General features: G+C 40.1%; 1 protein-coding gene and 1 long non-coding RNA gene across 2 annotated transcripts in view; both read left to right on the top strand.

The window, feature by feature from the left end:
* The window catches only part of TAF3 (TATA-box binding protein associated factor 3), a 199,078-nt gene that overhangs the window by 135,453 nt on the left and 47,564 nt on the right, over positions 1–16,061 (top strand). Inside the window, exon 3 of the mRNA XM_050804643.1 lies at positions 10,603–12,431. Coding sequence (XP_050660600.1) covers positions 10,603–12,431 — 1,829 coding nt within the window. The remainder of the gene's footprint in view (positions 1–10,602; positions 12,432–16,061) is intronic.
* On the top strand, positions 1,447–3,207 carry LOC126962935 (uncharacterized). The gene is made up of 3 exons (XR_007728867.1): positions 1,447–1,534; positions 1,739–1,806; positions 2,079–3,207. It is a non-coding gene; the product is annotated as an uncharacterized LOC126962935 (long non-coding RNA).

Here is a 16,061-nt window from a genome sequence, read left to right on the forward strand (position 1 = left end):
AATTTTAAAATATTTTATAAGGAGATGTCAATGAAATTAAATATTTTTAGCCTCATTTAGTACTAGAAGATGTAATGATGAAGTGGATTTTGATTGTTGTTGACGCCATTCCCTTCTTTTCCTTCCCAGCATCCAGCGCCTGTATTCCTATTATTTCCTGACTGCCCCAACCTCTTCTCCTCACAGCAGCTTCCCAGCTGGGCCTGACCCTGACCTTCCTGGCAGTAATACCCTGTGTTCCACACTCACCTCATCCTCAACATTCCATCACATTGTTTCACTTCGGTTCCATTTTCCCAGTCTTCTCACTTCAAAAAGTAGGATAGAGTTGTTCATTTGTTAATTTCATGGTCTTAAGAATATTTTCACAGCAACATTTTAAAGATATTGCCTTTACCCAAACACATAAATCAAGTGGTAGAATTTCAAGAACTGTTGCCTGCTCAGTGAGATATTTAGGGGCAGGAGTAACTCTGTCCTGCCCTTTAGATCATCCCACACACGTCATCAACTACACGTAGAGATGACCCTAATAATAAAGATCTTCATCTCTTATAAGGAGGAGGTCAGATGTCAGTACTCAATTTTACAGATGAGAAAACTTAGGTCTTGGGAGATGAAATGGGCTGTGCTGGGTTGAACTTGGCTCTGTGAACAGATCCCAGGTGTCATTTCAGTTCGGTTTCCTGCCCAGCCAACATTTCCATTCCTGCCTTCATACCCCTTGATGTGGCTCCGTGTGTACCTTGTGCAGATTCCTGCCTACCACTTGAACTGATGGCCACAAAATGTGTTTGATTAAGGACAGCCAATCATGTCTTATTTGTCTTTGTAGTTCTAGTTAACACAAAGCTCTCCATAGTGAGATTCAGAGTGCACTCCATAGGTGAATGAATGAATTAGTTCTAGTTAACACAGAGCTCTCCATAGTGAGGTTCAGAATGCACTCCATACTTGAATGAATTAGTCCTAGTTAATACAGAGCTCTCCACAGCAAGATTCAGAGTGCACTCCATAGGCGAATGAATGGATTAGTTCTAGTTAACACAGAGCTCTCCATAGTGAGGTTCAGAGTGCACTCCATAGGCGAATGAATGAATTAGTTCTAGTTAACACAGAGCTCTCTATAATGAGGTTCAGAGTGCACTCCATAGGCGAATGAGTAGATTAGTCCTCGTTAACACAGAGCTCTCCATAGTGAGATTCAGAGTGCACTCCATAGGTGAATGAGTAAATTAGTTCTAGTTAACACAGAGCTCTCTGTAGTGAGATTCAGAGTGCAGTCCATAGTTGAATGAATTAGTTCTAGTTAACACAGAGCTCTCCACAGTGAGATTCAGAGTACACTCCATAGGCGAATGAATGAATTAGTTCTGGTTAACACAGAGCTCTCCATAGTGAGGTTCAGAGTGCACTCCATACTTGAATAAATTAGTCCTAGTTAATACAGAGCTCTCCACAGCAAGATTCAGAGTGCACTCCATAGGCGAACGAGTGGATTAGTCCTAGTTAACACAGAGCTCTCCATAGTGAGGTTCAGAGTGCACTCCATAGGCGAATGAATGAATTAGTTCTAGTTAACACAGAGCTCTCCATAGTGAGGTTCAGAGTGCACTCCATAGGCGAATGAATGAATTAGTTCTAGTTAACACAGAGCTCTCTATAATGAGGTTCAGAGTGCACTCCATAGGCGAATGAGTAGATTAGTCCTCGTTAACACAGAGCTCTCCATAGTGAGATTCAGAGTGCACTCCATAGGCGAATGAATGAATTAGTTCTAGTTAACACAGAGCTCTCCATAGTGAGGTTCAGAGTGCACTCCATAGGCGAATGAGTGGATTAGTCCTAGTTAACACAGAGCTCTCCATAGTGAGGTTCAGAGTGCACTCCATAGGCGAATGAGTAAATTAGTTCTAGTTAACACAGAGCTCTCCATAGTGAGGTTCAGAGTGCACTCCATAGGCGAATGAATGAATTAGTTCTAGTTAACACAGAGCTTTCCATAGTGAGGTTCAGAGTGCACTCCATAGGTGAATGAGTAAATTAGTTCTAGTTAACACAGAGCTCTCTGTAGTGAGATTCAGAGTGCAGTCCATAGTTGAATGAATTAGTTCTAGTTAACACAGAGCTCTCCATAGTGAGGTTCAGAGTGCACTCCATAGGCGAATGAATGAATTAGTTCTAGTTAACACAGAGCTTTCCATAGTGAGGTTCAGAGTGCACTCCATAGGTGAATGAATGAATTTTAGTGGCATTGAGTCACTTCAAGGAACTGGTTACAATAAATATACCTAAATTCGACAAATAGAAAGATATTTTTTGAAAAAAGTGTGCTGTTTTGTTTTTTAACTCTCTGCCCCACCTCTCCCACGCTGTCCAAGCATTCATTTAAATGATCCTTTCATTTGCTAGTAAAAGAGGAATCTATCATAAAAACAGTGACATATATGGACTAATAGGAAAGTTTGTGCATCATTGTAGAAATTAATTTCTACATCTACATACATTTTTCATTTACAGATCTGACACAAGATTGTGTGTACACTTTTAACCAATCATAAGAAGTCTAGCTTTAAATACGTTTAATTTTTGATGAAATATATGCAGATAGCATTTTGTTGTTCCTTTGCTTAAAATTTAAGAATACAAGCGTATTTTCTGCTTAGTTTGAGAACATGCCACTGAATTTTAAAGTTGCACACATCTGTGTAGTTAGTCAGATAAAAAGCTTTTATGCCATGTGCAAACAATTTCCCTTTATTTCCTAATGTCTATGAACTTTTTAGATTATAGTGTTTCTTTAAAGCCATTTACTATTCTAGTTAAAAAGATATTTTGTTCTAAGTCAATATTTATAGTAGCTTAGAATTAACCTCCCAAAAATCCTTTTGGTGTGTTCAGACCTTATTGTCTTGTTCTGTTTTTGTCTGAGAAGTTTAGAAAAGAAGCATGTTTTTCTCATTATTCCTCAGGAGAATATAGGGAGTGTGGATTATTTATTTGTGTTATTAATGAAGGAAAATTGAAATGGAGTTTGTGGTGTCCTGCTCCCATCAACGTTTGTAAAGCTTTTGAAAGATAGGGATTAATATGGATACATTTTGTTGCTTTTATGTGATTAAAAAGAATTTGACAGTTGTTCTGCAGTCACACTCTGATGCTTTTAGGGTAAAGGATCATGATGTCTACAACTTATTCTCAAATAGTTTCCCAAAATTATACTATAATTATGTAATTATATTAATATATGTAGTTATATCATGCATATGTTAATTAGTGCATCTGGTTAAAGGGTATTCATGAATTCTTTGTGTATTCTTACAACTTTTCTATGTTTGAAATTATTTCAAATTAAAAAATTAAAAAATAGGCCGGGTGCGGTGGCTCACGCCTGTAATCTCACCACTTTGGGGGGCCAAGGCGGGCAGATCACAAGGTCAGGAGTTCGAGACCAGCCTGTCAGCATAGTGAAACCCCGTCTCTACTAAAAATACAAAAGTTAGCCAGACATGGTGGCACATGCCTGTAATCCCAGCTACTCGGGAGGCTGAGGCAGAAGAATCGCTTGGCCCTGGGAGGTGGAGGTTGCAGTGAGCTGGAATCGCACCACTGCACTCCAACCTGGGTAACAGTTTAATCAATTATAACACATAACATAATATTCAACACATTCTCACAGATGGGAAAAGCAAATCAAAAGTCATGTCACTATTAACTTTAACCAAACTTGAAAAGGTAACACCGTTAACTTTAACCCAACTTTAGCAAAAGCAGAAAAGGTGACACCACTTTTGTGAACAATCCTTACTATGCCTTTAGGGACATGAGCATTAATACCTATCCAGAACTACCTTTCCTTAATTAAATACCCACTGTCCTTCAAAGCCTCCCCAACAGCCCTCGATTGCTTTCATGGCGCGATAGAGAGATCAGGGCAGATGGCTGAGGTGATGGTCACGTCACCCACAGATGCTAACTCTGGACGTGTGCTGCTGTTGGATGGTTTTACAGAGATTACGGGGAGGCGAGTTGTTTTTTGCTTTTTTAATCTTCTCAAAAGGGTTATAAGGTTAACTTTACAAGACATATCTCTATTATTGATGGGTATTATTATTTAGAAGTTTGAATACTTACCTTTAATTAGCAATTAATTTTCAGAATGCTCTCAAGATAAATGATGCTAATGAACTCGTCTTGTTGATCAAGGAACTCCAGTGCACTAAGAAGTTGAAGAACTTGTTTAAAAACTTACAACTAACAATCAAATTTTTAAATTACTTTTTTCAGTATTTGTTTCTCACATATGTACAGGAGAGTCCTTTTCTTCCATTTCAGAACACTAAAATAACAGAAAATGAGTTCTTAGTTCTCTGGAAATAAAAATCTTCGAAATGCTTCATATATACACATGCTCTCTCTCTCACCTTCTCTTTCTTTCTCGATGTTGGCACACAGCTATGATGATGATGATGATGATGATGATGTCTATATTTGTGTTAAAGTAGAAAGGGCCTGTGACCTAAATATTTTCTTTACTATTTTTGCAATAACATATCAAGATTAGATATCTTGTAATATTAAGCTTATGCTGACCAAATTTTGCAGTTTTATAATACACAGGCTTCCACAGATTAGTATAGGAAAATATTTTTAAGACATTTGTAGGATATTTTACAGATTATTAATAAATGATGGTCATTATACACATGCATGCATTTATATTATATATTATATTATATTATACACATGCATGCATGTTGCCATTCAATTATTATCAAACTGAAGTTCACCTTTACCAGTGGTAAAGGCTAAACAGTTCAATGGCCATTACACATTTGTCTTATTCCAAACACTTAAAACATAGAATTAAAATTATTCATGTAGTAAAAAGCCAGATACTCATTATGTGTAACCATCAACCAAGTCTGCATTTGAGCAGGCAGAAGCTAGATCAACTGTATTTATTTGTTTTAATTTTTAAAATTCTAATATGTTTAAAATAAAATATATTCACTCAAGTGGAGAACTTTTATACCGGGAGAATGGATTGACCACCATTGGACATTTCTGCAGCAGTGAAAAGAAGTGAACTACAGCTACCTGCGTCAACCTGGGGTAATCTTAGAAACATAATGTTGGGTAAAAAAAAAAAAAAAAAAAGACCATTATAGTATCATACCATTTATATCAAGTTTAAAAACAAGCAAACTACGTACAAATGTGGTAAAACTACAAAGGAAACAGATTGAAGATCAAGATAGCAGTTCACTGGGGGCTGGGGTAGGAGTGGAGAAAGCAGGGGTGGATGGGAAAGGAGCCGCAGGACTGGGAGGGCCCTGCTCATGCTCTTCTGAAGTAGGGGATGGCCTCGCAGGTACTCACTGATTGTTACGCTTCGTAACTTCCATGCGCGTTACTTATTCCTGTTGGTAGATATCAGATCATTTCTAATTTTAAAAATTGTTTAAGTATCTTTACACTTTTTCCTTTTTTTATTAAAAGTTTCAGGCTTTTGGCCGGGCGCGGTGGCTCTTGCCTGTAATCCCGGCACTTTGGGAGGCCGAGGCGGGCGGATCACGACGTCAGGAAATGGAGACCATCCTGGCTAACACGATGAAACCCCGTCTCTACTAAAAATACGCACACACAAAATTAGCCGGGCGTGGTCGCGGCGCCTGTAGTCTCAGCTTCTAGGGAGGCTGAGGCGGGAGAATGGCGTGAACCCGGGAGGCGGAGCTTGCAGTGAGCCGAGATCGCGCCACTGCACTCCAGCCTGGGCGATAGAGCGAGACTCCGTCTCAAAAAAAAAATAAAATAAAAAATAAAAGTTTCAGGCTTTTTCTTCTGACGAAGTCCTTCATTCATTTTAACTGATTTTGATGCTGCAATTGAAGCTTTCTTATAAAATCTTAAGTAAATAAGAAAGTGTAAATTAAACTAATAAAAATAAGAAACTTTTGTTGGCTCTAAAAAAAACTATTTTAAAACGTTTGTATTTTTGACTATTCCTAAAACCAACACTTGAAGTGGTTTAGTTTTACAATTCATTTCTGTTCCTTTAAATAACATAAAGGAATGAATACAAGTTTTTGCAGTATTAAGTAATATAAAGGAATGAATATAAATTTTTGTGTTAGGGACCTGAAAAACAAAAGTGAAAATAAACAATAAAAACAAAATAACAAAAACAGAATAAACCCCCAACTTGTGGCATCCTACTTTAAATCAAGCTTAATGTTAATTTTTTTTTACTCAAACACAACCGTCATTAATTTTTTGATACCCTTATGAGTTATTTGAGCTCTAAATTCAAAATAAACCAATATATTTTCTAAAGTAGTTGTGTGAAACCATCCCATTTTTTCCTAGCCAAGCCTCACATTCTTCCTTCATTCAAAGGCCCATCTTGTAGCCATTTTGCCAGTTCTAATCTGATAGAATTGCACATTAGTAAAATAATACAATATGTGTTACTATACAGAAAAGTCCAAATTTTCAAGTTATTCTAACTACAAAACAGGCCTTACATCCAGAAGACTTGAAACTGTCTTACTAGTAGTCCTGGGTATCCCCTGTATTCCCTTTCTAGGGAATGTTTAGAGTACAGCAGTTTCCCTCTGGTCTCCCAGCATCTCCCTAAGGCCTTCCCTGAGGGACACACGTTGGTAGAACTGAGCTAGATCCAGATTAGTCCCCAGAGTTAGAAGAGCAGGGTGCACCATGACATACTCTAAAGACCCTTTATCCTGCTTAAGCCAGACCTTTGTCGTTCTGCTTTGGCATCATTGGGATTTATGAACCTCTGTGGAGTAGGAGGAGGTTCTTTGAAATTTGGAAATGTAATACTAATAAATGAATGTCCATTCACTTTCAGAATACCCTAAAGCTGTCTTCTTTCTAATTTTCTCATGTTTATCTGTTGGCAGTTGAGCAGATCTGAAGTCCGTCTTGTCATTCTGATAACGGAGGCGAGGGAGGGAGGGAGGGAGGGAGGGAAAAGTTTAGATGAGTTGAATGTGGTAGGTCTAGGACAGGGGTCAGCAAACCTTTTTTTGTAAAGAGCTGAATGGTAAATATTCTAGGCTTTCTTTGTTGCATGTATAACTGGAACACAGTAGAGCCCAGAGGGAGTACATGGTTATTTCTAGTTGCTAAGAAAAGGCATTACAGAAGAGGTAATACTTGATGGGAGCCTTGGAAGTTGCCCACATGTTAGGAAGGAAAAGACATTTCAGGCACGGGAAATCGCATGTGCAGAGGTACAGGAGTGTGACCACATATTTGGGGATTGCAGATAAGTCAGCGTGGCTGGAATGGGTAGAGCACGCAGGAGCTCACTGTGAATGATGAGGTTACTTCCCTAGCTTGTTTGAGGGAGCACCTTGTCAGTCATACTGGAGAAATTGGATTTTTATATTTTATTTTTTCCTCCGATTTCACAGATGGAGAGGATTTTTGTATTTTAGAATAGTGATATTCAAACATGTTTTAGCCTCACAACAAAAGCTTTTGTGGAAGCTCTGCATGTAAAATAAATAACCCGAGGCATAACTCTTCCGTGTAATAAAGAACAGCCGTCTCTATTGCGCAGTAGCCTCAGAAGGGGTTCTACAGACCCTCAATTTCCAAGGGATGCCTTTTACAAACTGCTTCTGAAGGAAGCAGTGAAAGGTTTTTAAGATGAGGAACCAGACGCTCAGATTTGCGTGTTCAGAAGAACACCGTAGGACGACGTGAGAGATGGTTCTGAGAAAGCTGCACTGGAGGCAGAGACTAGGTAGAAGGTCCTTGCAGCCCTACAGAGAAGAGGTGCTGAACACTGAAATTAACCAGACAGAAGCAGGGGGAAAGCACGTGAAAGCAAACAGTAGAAAACTTGTGCTGTCGATTCAGATCTGGCGGAGAAGACGGGAGAGAATCTAGAATGACGCCATTTTCCTGACTTGGGACCTGGTGGATGATGCCATCATTATCGTGAATCGGTAGCATAATTGATAAGGTTGTGATTTTTTTTATGATTTACTAAGTGCTTTCCCATGAATCACCTCACGTGTTCTCTATCTGTGCACCCTTCATGCTTTTGCAGCGTGGCTTCTGCTGTTGGCCTCATCCTCATTGGCCTCTTAAGCATTTGGCTGTGTTCACTTGGCCTCTGCTTTAAAACTCTTGCTGCCTTGATCTCTTTGACATCTGACCCTCCATGTATTTCTTTAATCCTTCTTCCTCTTCTTTCTATGTGTAGGTATTCCTCAAAATACCGGAACCTGTTTCCTCTTGTTTCTTCCTTGTTCATTTCAACCATCACGGTGACTTTAGTTATCTCAACAACGTTCTTCCTCTCACGCACTCTGCCCTGTTTTCTGATCATCTGTATTATATTTCAGCTGCCGAGTAGCCATTGCAGACTAAATGTTTATCAAACTCTGTGTCTAGGGATTGAGCTAATAATCATTGTCCTTTTCTATTTCCTTATTTCCTGTTTCTGTTCATCACTACATTTATCACTCACCAAGGCTCAAAGCTTTTTCTTTCCCCCCTCCCTTTTTTTTTTCTTTAAAAATAGGGTCTTGCTCTGTCGCCCAGGCTGGAGTGCAGTGGCGCAATCACAGCTCATTGCAGCCTCAACCTCCTGGGCTCAGGTGACCCTCGCACCTCAGTCTCCTAGGTAGCTGGGACTACAGGCATGCACCACAATGCCCAGCTAATTTTTGTATTTTTTGGTAAAGACGGGGTCTCACTTTGTTGCCCAGGCTGGTTTCAAACTCCTGTGCTCAGATAATCCTCCTGCCTTGGCCTCCCAAGATGTTGGCATTACAGGCATGAGCCACCATGCTCGACCAGGCTCAAAGCTTTGAAATTGTGTTTGAGTCCTTGCTCAATTCATATACCCAAATCATTTATCAGATTCTATCCATTCTATCCTCAGAATATCCTTCACCTCTGCTGCTTCCTGATCATTTCCACTATTCTAGCTCTGACCCTTACTTCCTGTCACATCACTTCAGAAACCCATGATATTGCTCTCCTTCAGTACCCGTAATCTCCCACCCCCATCCATCATGCATGGTCCTGCCGGTGTGACTTTTCCCAACACATACCCCATGCGTTTTTCTCTGTTGTCTAAAAGCCTTCTAGGTCCAAACTACCAGTAGAATAAAGATTATATTTCTTTTTCTGGAATTCAGCAGTCCTAGAATCTGGATGCAACTTTACTAAACCTGCTTCCTACTGCTCCCCACCTTGCACTCTACTTTCCAGACAAATCATTTTCTGTTTCTCATACACTCCCTGTGTTTCACCTTCATCTCTTTGTCATCTGACCCTTTGTCCTGGACTTCACCACTTCCAGTCTCCAAGTATCCCAAACACTGCATAATTAGTCAGACCTCACCCGCATGCTTGACCTCACTGAGATCTGTCTCTCCTTTGACCTGCTGTAGCACTTTATCTGTCTGTGGCACTAACCACTTTCTGTGGGCTAGGCACATCCTTTATTGCTGCACTAAACTGTGAGCTCTTTTAGTTATGATTTATTTCTGATTTATTTCAGTGGCTCTTTTAGACTTTATCATTGTGCATTATATACTTAGTTAATAAGCGTTGGGAGAAATAATCTGATCTTGGAACAACTCAGCCAAGTAGACAGGGCAAGTAACATCGGCTCCTTTTTCAAAGATGAGGAAACAGGCTCAGAGAGGTTAAGAGAGTCCCTAAGGCTGGTTGCTCTCTAGTGCCAGAACTCTAGCCGAAAAACCATTTGTCAAGTGCCTAAACCAAGTGTATTTCATTGCACCATACTCCCTCTCCAAGTGGCTCACATCAAGCAAGCAAAACAGAAGACATAAGTAGTTTATGAATTTGTTATAAAAGTCCTAAAAATACCTGTCATTCCTGATAATAATAATCCATACTAAGTCCTACAATAATCCATCTCTTGATTTTTTAGATGGGCGTGTGGTTGTGCACATGTGCTTCTATGTGCATGAGAGGGAGATAGAGAAAGAAGGTGTTTACTGGTTAGGAAAAGAATTAATTCAGGAAACAACAGGCGGCCAACTGGAAACACTGAGCAATTTCCGGATCCTGAAGTTAGGGCCAGACCATACGAAAGGGCAATGATCTATGTGTACATTCGCTGTTATTGACTACTGCTCTTTTAAGAATGATGACACACATGTTTGGAAGATCCTTGAAAACTAACTTACTTTTTAAACACTGTCAATTTCCTTTTTTTTTTTTTTTTAAGAAATCATGTTTGAACACTGCATGTTCTCACTCATAAGTAGGAGTTGAACATTGAGAACACATGGACACAGGGAGGGGAACATCACACACCCGGGCCTGTTGGGGGGTCGAGGGCTAGGGGAGGGATAGCGTTAGGAGAAATACCTAATGTAAATGACAAGTTGATGGGTTCAGCAAATTAACAGGGCACATGTAGACCTATGTAACAAACCTGCACGTTGTGCCCGTGTACCCTAGAACTTTAATGATAAAAAAGAAAGAAAAAAGAAATCATGTTTGAAGCATTGTTTTTATTTCTTAGATTTTGTTACATTCCAATAATATTTCTTTTTTTCTTCCTTTTTCTTCCTTTATCAGAAGAAGAAGAAGAGCAGGTGCCCACTGATGGAGGCACATCAGCAGAAGCCATGCAAGTTCCCTTGGAAGAAGATGATGAATTGGAGGAGGAAGAAATTATTAATGATGAGAATTTCTTGGGTAAGAGACCACTGGATAGTCCTGAAGCTGAAGAACTGCCAGCCATGAAGCGGCCTCGGCTATTAAGCACTAAAGGGGACACGCTAGATGTTGTGTTATTGGAAGCTCGAGAGCCACTCAGCTCAATAAATACTCAAAAGATCCCACCAATGCTTTCTCCAGTCCACGTACAGGACAGTACAGACTTGGCACCTCCCTCACCTGAGCCTCCAATGTTGGCTCCAGTTGCAAAATCCCAAATGCCAGCTGCAAAACCATTAGAAACAAAGTCATTTACACCTAAAACAAAGACGAAAACTAGCTCTCCAGGACAGAAGACTAAATCACCTAAAACCACCCAGTCACCAGCAATGGTCGGAAGTCCTATTCGATCACCAAAAACTGTATCCAAAGAAAAGAAATCACCTGGACGTTCTAAGAGCCCCAAGAGTCCCAAGAGCCCCAAGGTCATGACTCATATTCCCCAAACACCTGTGAGGCCTGAAACACCAAACAGGACGCCTTCAGCTACCGTCAGTGAAAAAATCAGTAAAGAGACTATCCAGGTAAAACAAATACAGACCCCCCCTGATGCTGGGAAACTGAACAATGAGAATCAGCCGAAAAAGGCTCTGGTAGCAGATAAAACAATTGAGGCCTCTATCGATGCTGTGATTGCACGAGCCTGTGCTGAGCGAGAGCCAGATCCTTTCGAATTTTCTTCTGGATCAGAATCTGAAGGAGACATTTTTACCAGCCCTAAGAGAATTTCAGGCCCGGAGTGTACCACTCCCAAAGCTTCCACTTCCACGAACAATTTCACAAAGTCAGGATCCACTTCTCTGCCTCTTTCCGGTGGAACTTCAAGTTCCGATAACTCATGGACAATGGATGCCTCCATTGATGAGGTTGTACGTAAAGCAAAACTGGGAACACCTTCGAATATGCCCCCCAACTTTCCTTATATTTCTTCTCCGTCAGTGTCTCCTCCCACTCCCGAACCTCTCCACAAGGTGTATGAGGAGAAAACCAAGCTGCCTTCCTCTGTGGAGGTAAAGAAGAAGTTGAAAAAGGAACTCAAGACTAAAATGAAAAAGAAAGAAAAGCAGAGAGATAGGGAGAGGGAAAAAGACAAGAACAAGGACAAAAGTAAGGAGAAGGATAAAGTGAAAGATAAAGAGAAAGACAAGGAAGCTGGCAGGGAAACAAAGTATCCCTGGAAGGAATTTCTTAAAGAGGAAGAGGCAGATCCCTATAAATTTAAAATCAAAGAATTGGAAGATGTTGATCCCAAAGTGAAATTGAAAGATGGACTTGTGAGGAAGGAGAAAGAGAAGCATAAAGATAAGAAGAAAGATAGAGAGAAAGGCAAGAAAGATAAAGATAAGAGAGAGAAAGAAAAAGTGAAAGATAAAGGCAGAGAAGATAAGATGAAAGCCCCAGCACCCCCACTGGTGTTACCCCCAAAAGAGTTGGCCCTGCCCTTGTTCAGCCCTGCCGCTGCCGCCAGGGTCCCAGCCATGCTGCCGTCTTTGTTACCAGTGCTTCCGGAAAAACTGTTTGAGGAGAAAGAGAAGCCGAAGGAGAAAGAAAAGAAAAAGGACAAAAAGGAGAAGAAGAAAAAGAAGGAGAAAGAGAAGGAGAAGAAGGAGAAGGAGAAGGAAAGAGAGAAAGAGAAGAGAGAGCGAGAGAAGAGAGAAAAAGAGAAGGAGAAACACAAGCATGAAAAAGTAAGCAGTTTCTCATTTTTGGCCCTATCTGAACAGAGTCCTAGTGAGAAACACAGGTAAACAAAGCCCAAATTGTATCTGTATTCTGGATGTAAATCACCCATCACTTAAGTGGAAATACATTTGTAATGAGGTTACAAAATTTAATTTTAATTCTAAAACCCATAAACCTGTAATCAAGCCCTCAATACACTAGCAGATGTTAAAAATTCATAGCTTAAGAGGCATCTAATCACAGACTATAAACTCTCTATTAGCTATAGTGATCTCTGGCAATTTAAAAAAAGCAAATCTGGGTTCTTAAATTGTGAATAATATTTATGTGAATTATCGAGTCTACTACATTATATTTTGTACCCAACTATTGAGAAAGGCAGCATCCATATTTCTAAAAGCATGCAAAACCACGGCACTATTTTAAGAGGACAGCAAGGCCCGTGGAAGGACCACTGCTTTGGTTTTCTTTTTGGTGAGCCATTTTGGCATGTGTTTAGGATTATGGCTGTCTACAGAACTTTCCGTAGCATCTTTTATTCCTTCCGTTTTCTGCTTTAATAAGATAAGGGCACATTTCTGAGTATCTAGGCTGCTCTGTCAGCCTGGTGAGTGGGCAGAAAGTAATCCCACATGGCAGAAATGTTTCACCATTTCAGTAAGTCAGACTTAATTTCATAGTGTACAGCCAGAGAAACTGATAGAAACCCCGCAGTTTTGTAGACACTGGGGCCTCAGTCCTCAGGCTGTGACCTCTGCTTACCCGCCTTTGCTTTTCAGTCCATGGTTCCTTGGATTACAGCAGCCGGCTGGGTTATTTGAAAATTTCTCATAAACTTTCTGAAAAAGTATCTATTCATGGTGCCACCCCTAGAGCTCCTAATGATCCTTTCCCTCTGAAAGTTATCCTCTTTGAGCTTGGCTACAAAATATCCAATAATTTTTTTCATATGAGGAAATTTGATGTATTTGACCTGCAGCAGATGTATTACCAATAAATTTGGAATATTTTTAACTTCAAACTTACCTAGAAAAATTAGTGTAGTTGACAGCAGTAATGGCAACTCCCATTTTTCTGCCTACCTTGATTCTTTCTTTGTTCTCTTTGGCTATTCTAAAATATAAAGAAGTGAAATGGGAATTCTGATATCAATAACTGAACGTTGACAAGTTAACAGGACACAGAAATCCAACTCTTATTTCCATTTAAAAAATCATTTTATTATATTATTATGCGATTTCTATATAGTAGTTGTCAGGTTTTAAAGCAGATCCATACACCTTATTTTCTCCTCCTAACACATCTGTGACATGGGTCCAGCAGGTAGTATTAGCAATATTTATGGAAGAGAAACTGAGCCTGAGAGAGTGACTTGGCCAAGATCAGGATGACACAGCTAGCAAGAGCTGGGTGAGTTACACTGCAGGGAGACTTCACATGGTGAGGTGTTTGTTGTTAGAGATGTTGCCTGACAGCAGTTAGTCATTTATCCCTCGTGTAACTAGTAACTTGGCAGCTGAGCCCTCAGTAAATCAAACAGGGGACTCTTGCTTTCACCACCGTCTTCACTTTGGAAAGTCAATGGAGTTGTTTCAACAGCCGTTATGAATTTGAGTGAAGCCATCAGATTAGGTTTGTAACAGCAGTCCCATGCCTTTCTACAGCATCTACCTGACTTTAGGGAAGAAAAGTCCCTCAGACCACCTTGGTGGAAGGCAGAGGCTCAGTCCCTCGAAGCACAGAGTTCACCTGAGAGAAAGATACCCGTTCTTGGAGCAGGTACATGGCAAAAATAAAAATGTAGAAAATTCAGCTACCTTATAAGACCTTTATAAATAATAAATAGTAATGTCTATAGAGTTAGACCTGAGTTCAGATCCTGACCTTTGTGAAATGGTTAAGTTATTTATATAAGGATTAAATGAGAACGTACAGGGCGTGCTTAGTACCATATCTGACGCATAAATGTCAGTAGATGGAGAGGGTGTTCCATTCTGAATCAGACGATAAAATGTAGGAACCTGGAGATTGCTGCTCCATTGGACCGTATCAGCTAGCCTGTGTTAATACGGGCAGGGCAGCTATTAGTAGGTTTTAAAAATTATTCTACTTCCTTGGCATTCTTTGGAATATTAGCCCTTGATACAAATAGGAAAGGATAAAGGTTAGGACAACCCATGGAAATGCCATTGACAAGGAATAGTAATTGGGATAGTGACATAAACGTTAAGACTTCCCTTTCTTCAACCCCATTTAAATCCCCCAAGCACCATGGCATATGAGTAAACAAAAACACACCTGAAATGCGGTTCCATATGGTCCAAGAATTTTCCAACAAATCTACAGAAGTAAGGCACCAAAGGTAAACTGAAGTGAGGCATATCTAAGCTGCCCCAAGAAAATGTCTTCAGCCAAAAGAATGAAGGCCACAATCTCGTTTTCCCTTCTCATCATCCTGACCAAGAGCAATTCTCATGGACACTTGCCAGATCGGCAAGCAAGAGCATTTGTTTAAATTTTTTAATCTCCTCATTTATTTTACCTGTTTATAAACCCTTTACCAGCCTTATCTACATTTATCAATACCAAGAACCAATAAAGATGTGATTAATTAAACAGGGATTTGCCTGGTAGGTAGAAGGAGCTTTGGGCTTTGGAATCCAGCAGACCTGGAATAAGATCCAGGACAAGTTTTTTAGCTTCTTTAATCCTTAAGTATTTCATCTTTAGAGATAATGATAAGAACACTAAAAACAGCAAAACAGTCATAGTTAACAGTGAGTAATTACTATGTGTTAAACACCATGCTAAGCACTTTAATTCCTTACCGCAGCCCTCTAAGACAGATGCTGTAATTATTGTCACTTTAAGATGAGAAACTAAGGCTTAGAGAGATTAATAGACTTGCCCAAGATCACACATCTGTTAAGTGATTGAACAGGAGCCAAAATTTAAATCCAGGCTGTCAGATGCTATAATTTATGGTCCTAACTACCACACTTTTCTGTGTTATGTTAAAATGGGATAAGTGAAATCATGTGATTAGGAACTCACCATAAGAAGTTCAAATTGTTTTTCTATTGATGATGACAAATCCAGAGAGTGGTGAGTTATGCAAGCTTTTAGTTCCCCTTTGTGGGCAATCAGACACCTAGTCAGGGTTGGGAGTCTACACTGTCACTTATTTTAAATAGAACCACACTGACTTTTTATAAAACACATGTTAATGGCCAGGTGCAGTGGCTCATGCTCCCAGTACTTTAGGAGGCCAAGGCAGGAGGATTGCTTGAGGCCAGGAATTTGAGACTAGCCTAGGAAACATAGTGAGACTCTCTCTCCAAAAAAAACAACAACAACTGTTTTTTAAATTAACTAGGCATGGTGGTGCACATCTGGAGTCCCAGCTGCTTGCGAGACTGAGGTGGGAGGATAGTGCCACCGCCCTTCAGCTTGGGCAACAGAGTGAGATCCTGTCTTTAAAAAAAAAAAAAGAAAAGACGGCCAGGTGTGGTGGCTCACGCCTGTAATCCCAGCACTTTGGGAGGCTGAGGCGGGCGGATAACGAGGTCAGGAGATCCAGACCATCCTGGCTAACATGGTGAAACCCCATCTCTACTAAAAATATAAAAAAATTA

This window comes from Macaca thibetana, chromosome 9, assembly GCF_024542745.1.
Source record: "Macaca thibetana thibetana isolate TM-01 chromosome 9, ASM2454274v1, whole genome shotgun sequence".
NCBI classification, from domain to species: Eukaryota; Metazoa; Chordata; class Mammalia; order Primates; family Cercopithecidae; genus Macaca; species Macaca thibetana.